Here is a 9,349-nt window from a genome sequence, read left to right on the forward strand (position 1 = left end):
GATTAAGGGAGAGGGAGGAGGGACAGAAAAAGAGGAAAACTCTGGAATTAAATTGACCAAATTATGCTGTGTGCATATAGGAATATGTCACAGTGAATTTCCCATTTTTGTATAATTTTAAAGCACCAATTCAAAACAATAAATATATAGAAGACAAGTAGAGTAGAGGAAGGGTAACAGGGGGAGATGGGAGGGGTAGAAAAGAAGTACTGGGAACCAAATGGGAGCAAATTATATCCCATATATTCATGATTGTGTCAAAATGAGCCCAGCATTATGTAAAATTATAATGTGCAATAGAAATATTTTAACACGGAGTTTTATCATGAATAAGTGTTACATTTTTGTCACTTCATAAAATCACGTTTCATAGTCACTGATTTTCATTTTTAAGCATCCTTGCATCCTTGGGATAAATCCCTCTTGATTGTACTAAATTATCTTTCTAGTGTGCTGTTGACTTCTTTTTTCTTTAATTTACTTATTTGTTCTAATCAGTTATACATGCAGCAGAATGCTCTTTGATTCATTGTACACAAATAGATAACAATTTTTGACTTCTCTGGTTGTACCCAAAGTAGGGTCACACCATTCATGCAATCATACATGTACCTAGAGTAATGATGTCTGTCTTATTCCACCATTTTTCCTACAACTATACTCTCTTCCCTACCTTTGCCCCTCCAAAGTTCCTCCACTCATCCCATCCCCCCCATTATGGATCAGCATCCACTTATCAAAGAAAACATTCAGCCTTTGGATTTGGGGATTGACTTATTTTGCTTAACATGATATTTCTGACTCCACCCATTTACTTCCAAATGCCAAAATTTTTATTCACTTTTATTGCTGAGTAATATTGTGTATATATACCACATTTTCTTTATCCATTTACCTATTGAAGGGCATCTAGATTGGTTTCACAGTTTGGCTACTGTGAATTGCACTGCTATGAACATTGATGTGGCTGCATCACTGTAGTATGCTGTTTTTATGTCTTTCAGGTATGGACCAAGGAGTGGGATAGCTGGGTCAAAAAATGGTTCCATTCCAAGTTTTCTAAGGAATCTCCATAATGCTTTCCAGATTGGCTGCACCAACTTGCAGTCCCACCAATAATGTATGAATGTGCCTTTTCTCCCACATCCTCACCAACACTTATGGTTTGCATTCTTGATAACTGCCGTTGTGACTGGAGTGAGATGAAATCTTAGAGTAGTTTTGATTTGAATTTCATGTTGAGGATTTTTATATTAAAGTTCATAAGGAATATAGACCTGTAGTTTTCTTATAGATACCCTCACCAACTTTGTTTCCATTGTAATTCTGGTTTTATGAAATGAGTTTGGAAGTACTCACCATCTCTGTTTATTTTGAAAATAATCAACAGGCACATGAAAAATGCTCAATAGGGAAATGTTATTTAAAACCACAATGGACTGCCATGTCAAACCTTAGAATGGTCATTTTCATAAAGAAAAATGATAAGTGTCAGTGAACAGAGAAGGAAAGGCAATATCTTATATATTATTGGTTGGATCATAAATTATAACAGCCATTTTGAAAAATAAATTAAAAGTTCTTTTAAAATATAAAAGTATCAGATGATCCAGAAATCCCACTTTTTGCTATAAATCCAAAAATTTGAGGTCAGTATATGGAAGAGATTTATTTATCCCATGTTTATTTGAGCATTATTCATAATTGTCTAGATATGAAAGCAACCTACATATCCATCTATGAATGAATGGAATGGGACAGACAGAAACAATGGAATACTGCCCATTCAACTGTCATGTACAACAGTGTGAATGAAATTGGGGGACACTATGCTAAGTAAAATAAGCCAGGCACATAAATGCAAATATTCCATGATTTGCAGTACAAAAATGCAAATGCACTGATAGATCAAATCTTACAAAGCAGGTCTCAAAAACAGAGTGAAAGGTGATGACCTGCAGCAGAGGAAAGAGAAAGAATCAGACAAGGGGAATTGCAAGGGTACCAAATTTTAGTTTAACAGGAAGAATACATTTTAATACTGATGCACTTCATGGTTCATAATAATACACTGTTGCCTATTTCAATATTGCTCAAATAACCCATATTATTGCTCCTATTACAGAAATAAGTGAACTAATGAATGTTAATCAGTTTGATTAAACACTTCTAGAATGTATACATAAATGAAAATATCCACTGTATCTCAAACAAATGCAATCATTATGTAAGGATAAGAAACAACATATAGAAAAGAATAGACTGAAGATCATTAAAGTGAAATGGTATGTTTGAGGTCACATGGCTACTAAGTTGTAGTGCCAGCCTTGTACCCTTAAAAGTTGTTTAGCTGATATGCAGGAAGAAATGAATCCAGAGTTTGCTATCATCAGGGAGAAATCAACAGAAATTTAAAATTTCTTTTAAAAGTATACTAGGATGGGCTGGGGATGTGGCTCAAGCGGTAGCGTGCTCGCCTGGCATGTGTGTGGCCCGGGTTCGATCCTCAGTACCACATACAAACAAAGATGTTGTGTCCGCCGAAAACTAAAATAAATAAATAAATAAATATTAAAATTCTCTCTCTCTCTCTCTCTCTCTCTCTCTCTCTCTCTCTCTCAAAAAAAAAAAAAGTATACTAGGATTATAGCCACTTTTAATGCCTGTGAACTCTTCTGATCCCTGATGCCTGCACTTTAAGTATGGTTATTTCTGTGATGAATGAACCCATTTTCATGATTAAGAGTGTTAAGCAATGCAGAAGGATGAGAATATTCTGTTATTTGTAAAATATTCCATGTTTCAATTATTGAAAACATTCACATTCAGGAAAGGGGATTAGATGGGGAGAGGAATCAACACTTCAGCCAAGAGTCCTTCAGAAAAAAATGCTTAAATTTTAATTATTGTTCTGGGACATAGTCCCTCAAGAATTTAAAATTCAGCCTAAGGCTCAAAAGTAAATTAAAACATTTAGATGATTTAGGGATAGTACAAAATCATCTCTTTTTTTAAGTCTATAAAAGTGTAGTGTTTATAGCAATACCCCATATGTAGTTATGGTAAAGGAGATTAATTTTTGACCGTGGAATTGTATTTTTGTGCACAAATGTCACCTGAATTGTCTAGAGGACAGATATGAAGCAGATTATTTCCATGTGCTGCGTATGACTTTAGGGTATGTTTTATCTGTGTGCCTATATTTGAAGTAGTTTATTGAAATGCAAAATATTAAAAAATAATACAACTGTCATTCAACTAATAGACGTACTGGGATTACTCAGACTTGGGTGCAAATTAAGACTCTACTAAGTGCTCTGGCTTTGAGAAGTTTGTATAGCCTCTCTGATCTTCAATAGTTTCCTGCAGAAAATGGAAATAAACATATCTCAGAGTACCCATGAAGATGAAATTTCCTATGTACAAAATAACTAGCAAAACGCCGTCTTTGTATTAGAAAATGATTGTAGCTAGCAATTAATGTCAGACATTTGGGTGATTTATTTTATGTCCATAGAGAAAGTTTTTGCTGAGGAAAAGCTGATTATTTGCTCCCACTGAAGTCAAATGTTAATGTAGATTAAGATATCTCCCAGCTGAGCATTCTTGATGACCCATGGTTTGTCTCTCTGCTAGGAATCGTCTTCCAGAAGTCTCTACTCTCATATTTTCCTCTTTCTTAAAGGTATTACACAACCAGAATCTCAGTTATTTATTCAAGAGGATATGTAAAACTAACTTCATGCTAAGTGGTAAATTATTATCTACAGTTTGATTTTTAAGCTCTATGACTGATATTTTCATTTTATCAAGTAATAATTCTTTTTTCAGTATACTTTTCATAATTTTGTGATGAAATCTTTAGAAAGTTATTCTTAGACTACCTGGTAAATCCTTGTAATAGCCTTGCTTATTTAGGATAATATGATGATGATTTAATCTTCAGTGTTATTAGTCCTTAAACCTTTCCCTTCTTGAATTTTATTTTAATATTAAATTTTGTGGACTGGGGATGTGGCTCAAGTGGTAGCGTGCTCGCCTGCCATGCGCAGAGCGCTGGGTTTGATCCTCAGCATCACATAAAAATAAAATAAAGATGTTGTGTCCACCAAGAACTAAAAAATAAATATTGAAAAATTTTCTCTCCTCTCTCTCTCTCTCTCTCTCTCTCTCTCTTAAAAAAATTTGTTTCTTGATGAATTGATGATCCTTGAAGGAACATCATAAATTTTGCAATAGGGCTTTTGTGAATTAAGCAGCTCTCAATGTCTCTATTGTGATTTGTCAAGTACCACTAGTATCATTAAATCTAAGAATCCTTATACCTTTACAACATAGGCACATTTGTAGCAAATTGAATTAACCTGGAGTCCCTGTATTATTATTAATTATGACTTATAAAGTGTTTACTATGTGTCGGGAACTATTTCTGCAATAATCCCAGGAATTAACTGTTGATTTAACATAAGGCAAAGGTGGGCTTGCAAAAGTTTACAAACTTGTGCAAATAATCCAGCACAGCATTATAGGGGTTATAACTCATACTCCTGCTGTTCTTGGACATAGATCATGACCTTCACTCCTACACTGAATTGCTTTACCAGATTATCCCTGGAAAATAAATCATTACAAAATACCCAAAACTTCACTGCTATAATAGTATAGAGGAATAAAGATTTGATAAAATAAAAATGTCAGTCATAGAGTTTCAACAAAAAAAGCAATAAACAATTTGATTATACATTAGAGAAAATCATACTTGGTACACGTGGTTTATATTAGAAATATTTAAAGAGTTGGTTATTTTTTTTCAAATTCTGAACATACGAAGAAAAATATTTTTCTCATTTAATTGAAAAGATATCTGGTGTGTTTTTCTGTAATTTTAATAATTAGTCAAATTTATGTTACATAGTCGAATTTATGTAACATAGTCAAATTTATGTAACAATTTGTTTAAGGTGCTGCATCTACATAACGACAAATAATCTGATGTAACATGGAAGTTAGCCACACATTGTACCTGCTTGATATGAAGCCACATCAAATGTTTTTCTTTTTATACTGAATTAGATGACTTTTAAGCATGAAGCATTGTTGTTTGTAAGGGAAAAAAACGATTAAGGAGTAAAAGACTTTGCTTGACAAGTATACTTATATACTTTAACTAAACCCTAGCTACTGTAAGAATGAATTCATTTGTCTGAGCTCAAGACTCAAAAGTAAGAAATAGGGGTTCATGCGAGTTTTAGCAGGCTTTATAGTGCTTACAGCGTGCCTCAGAGTGGGAAACATAAACAAAAATGACAGCATTCCTAGATACTCAACGTCAACTGGAAAGACAGACTTTTAGGCAGGTAAATGAGAGTAGGGCAAGTTCCTAAGAGGTTGTCATGTGGGATTAGTTTATAAAAGAATTAGGAATTTTCCAGGCAGACAAATAAGAAGATGGCATTTGACAATCAGTGCCTTTGCCCCGTGAGGTAAATGGAAGGTGTGCAGTGAGCTAGGTGAATGCTACTTGACTGAGATGCCTGAACAGAATCTGCAGGTAGTTACAAACCACCCAGGTTTCTGAAACTCCATGTTTAATTTGATGAGTTTGCTCCAAATTCACCAAATGTTAAAATTAATGGGTGTTAAAATTGGTTTCATGAACTGTGTTTATTTCTCCTTCCACATACAGAGAATATGCAACTCTGTGTGTGCTGATAGGAATGGATTAGAATCGTGCCCTGAAAATCTAGACAATTAAATACACTCTACTGGATTGTAGCTATAAGGAAACTAAAGATGTTCCTTGAGGCAATTGTGCATTCAGGGACATTAAGAGACTATACTATTTTGAATCTTCAAAATATAGACAGTGTTCAGAAGTTGACCAAAATTTAAATGCTCCTTTTTATTTGCAGTGTTTCTTCTATATGCTTGCCTACAGAAACAAGATTATTATTTATGATGTGATTATATATGTTATATATGTACTATGTTATATATATAAATAGGACTCTGTATCATATATATGGTTATATATAACATATGTACATATATAACATATACTATATGTACATACATAAAAAACAGATATACTATAACAGGTGGGTTGCAAGTTCTTGTGCATACATTTAGTACTTAATGAACTCAAATCAGAGCATTTAAAGTATTGAAGACTTAGTCTCTGCCATTTGGGGGAGAATTGGCAATAATCCTTGCTCCTTATGCTTAACAAGAATCATCTAATAAGCATCATATGGTATTATGATTATCTATGCCTAACTGTTTCAGGTATTCTGCATGCATTATCTCATTTAATTCCTCCATCAAGTCTGTGAGGTGGGTGCTGCTTCTGCTCCCATTCTCTAGATGAGGAGAATGAGACACAGACTGGTAGTGAGAATTGTACCTCTCAGTTGTGGAGCCAGGAATGTAATCCAAACTGTCCAGTGGCAGAAAAGGTCCTGCTTCATCACTAGTCATGTTCTCCTCTTTGCATGCCATCATGCTATCAATGCAGAAACACTCTGTGGATATTATTTATTGTTATTCTAATCACCCCTTAAAAGCTCACAAATATAAATTATTAGCAGCAGAACTTCTTCTGCTCTTTTGATGAAAACAAGACTATGATTGACTTCTCTCTTCTCTTTCCAGGTACATCCATTTTTTTTTTAATTCCTGGACTGCATGCTTTAGATAATTTAGTGCATCCATACACAAAATTATTTAATGTGAAAATCTTGATTTAAATCAAATTACTTAAAAACTTTCTGAAATAATCTGAGTTGATATCATTTGGAAAAGGACATTGTTCATGATGTATTCTTTTCCTGACCTGCAACTACTTATTATGTCTTCCTGAGCAAGTTTCCCCAGTCCCTCAGTAACCAGTTGCTTTTCTTCACTGCAACTCTCCGTGGGCAGTAAGACCTATGAGAGCATCAAGAACGTCTGCTGTGTTCACTGTGTACACCCAGCATCTGGTACATGCTAGAACATCAAAAACGTAGTTTTGAAAGGAAGGAAACAAAACTAAAAATAAAGAAAGAAAAAAAGGAAATGAACCCATGGATCAATGAATGATCAACAACTACTTCTTTCCCTTGTGGCTGAGCCCACATTTAGGTTTCTTCATTACTCCCTATCTTTCTAAGTAGCTCTTATTTCAGCTGCTGGGAACTAGAAAAAAGTTGATCAAACTTATTAATGCTGTGCATGAACTAAGAGCAAATATATACAGGAAGGGCCTAAGGAGCTCTCAGTAAATAGACTTAGTAACTTTAACTTGTCTGGATCCGTCTCGCTAATGTTTATTTTTCTGACACGACTACTATTAGAGAATTGAATTTCACATAACTGTGCCATCAGGTTTTGTTATTAGGATTATTCATCACAGATGCTATTTCTGAATGCTTCCTTCGTGTAGACATTGTTTAAAATTCTTTAAACATTTGATGTCATTTAATCTTTAAAATTGTCACAAAATCGGTCGTTATTATTCTGATTTTAATTACGAAGGTACTGTCTCAGATCACAGAGCATGAACGTGGGGAAGATGAGAAATGGCACTGAGTGCATCTCGTGTCTGGTTTTGCTCGTGTGCAGTCTTTGGTCTTCTGGTGGTCAGTGTGTCTGAGTCCAAGAAGGTGCCTAGGGGCCACACAGATGCAGCTCAGGCTGCTGTCCTGCCTTTACTTGTCAATCACTGGGACAGCACATGAGGCCATGGCTTTAGTTGTTGTTTCCTTGAAGGATGCACGTTGTTTCTCTATTTCTAAGTGCAAATAGAAAAGGGAATGGGATAGTTTTGAAGGATGTGAGGTGTGAGTAAGGCTTTGAAGACTGATTAGTGCCTGGAATGATTATGAACAAACAAAAGAAAACTATTTTTTTCTAGAAAGGCAAGAATATCTGCAACATCCATTGAGACTTGGATTTGATACTCTCATCTCACCAGAATATGGCTTTCAAAACCCAAAGAAAAACTTTCCATTTGTAATAAACCTCAGGTCCTCAAGGTCCAATCCCAGACTAAGAGTTCTCCTTACTTTCTCAAACCTTTCATTTTTAATCTCTGATATATGGGGCATTTAATTTTGTCTTCGATCATGTTCATGATTCTTTGAAAGCAAGGTGGCCTGAAAAAAAAAATGGATAAAGTGAAAATAAACTTCACTGTGACTGAATTTGTGTTCCTAGGACTTTCATCTGAGCCAAAGATACAGCTCATTCTTTTTGTTGTATTCTTGTTCTTCTATTTATTAACAGTGGTTGGGAATATTATCATCATCACCATTATCCAGATAGAACCTCGTCTCCAGACGCCCATGTACTTCTTCCTCACAAATCTGTCCTTTCTAGACATTTGCTACACATCCACCAATGTCCCACAAATGCTGTCCAACATGGTGGGGAGAAGGAGGACCATCCCTTTCTCCAGCTGTGCTACGCAGATGTACTTCTCTCTCTCCTTTGGAATGATTGAATGTGTTCTCCTTGGTGTCATGGCTTATGACAGATATGTAGCCATTTGTCATCCGCTTCACTATACTGTCATTATGGACCGGAACACCTGTGTCCAGCTGGCAGCCATGTCTTGGTCCAGTAGCTTCCTGAGTTCCATGGTAATCAATGTCCTCACCTTAAGTTTGCCCTACTGTGGGCCCAATGTCCTGAATCACTTTTTCTGCGAGGTGCCTTCTGTCCTGAGGCTGGCTTGCACGGACACCTCACTCACAGAGCTGGTTGTTTTCATCTTCAGTATTGTCATTGTCTTCATCCCTTTCCTCCTCATTGTTGTTTCCTATGCCCGGATCCTTCTCTCTGTTCTCAGAATGCGCTCAGCCTCTGGGAGGTACAAGGCACTGTCCACCTGCGCCTCCCACCTGACAGTGGTGGCCTTATTCTATGGAACCGCCATCTTCATGTACATGAGACCCCAGTCCAAGTCCTCCCGGGCTGGGGGCAAAGTCATCGCAGTCTTCTACACAGTGGTCACACCCATGCTCAACCCCTTGATCTACAGCCTGAGGAACCAGGATGTGAAAGGAGCTTTGAGAAGAGCGGTTGCAAAACAGAGGACATGAGAGACATTAACAAGATCCCAAGTTCAACTGTACTGTAAAATAATTGCCCTCCAAGTATGAAGTGGGAGAATAAAAATGACTTATGCTGTTAACCTCTGCTCTGTCCTGCAGAAAAGTCACATCAATTCAGTTGTAAATGCAACAGGAAAATAATATTTCCTCCCTGGACTCACAAACGCTCTAATGATTCAGCACTACTGCCTTTGTTGAGTGAGTCCTATTTTGCTACTCACTAAAAACTTGTTTCTATAAAACCATATACTCCC

The 9,349-nt window shown here is 36.0% G+C and overlaps 1 protein-coding gene across 1 annotated transcript; it reads left to right on the forward strand.

Annotated features, from left to right (window-relative positions):
- Positions 1-8,147: 8,147 nt before the first annotated feature.
- LOC143391800 (olfactory receptor 10A7-like) lies at positions 8,148-9,083 on the forward strand. The gene has a single exon (XM_076844554.2). It carries the CDS (start codon positions 8,148-8,150, stop codon positions 9,081-9,083), a length of 936 nt encoding a protein of 311 aa, XP_076700669.2.
- Positions 9,084-9,349: the final 266 nt, after the last annotated feature.

The sequence above is a fragment of the Callospermophilus lateralis genome, chromosome 2 (genome assembly GCF_048772815.1).
Source record: "Callospermophilus lateralis isolate mCalLat2 chromosome 2, mCalLat2.hap1, whole genome shotgun sequence".
Taxonomy (NCBI): domain Eukaryota; kingdom Metazoa; phylum Chordata; class Mammalia; order Rodentia; family Sciuridae; genus Callospermophilus; species Callospermophilus lateralis.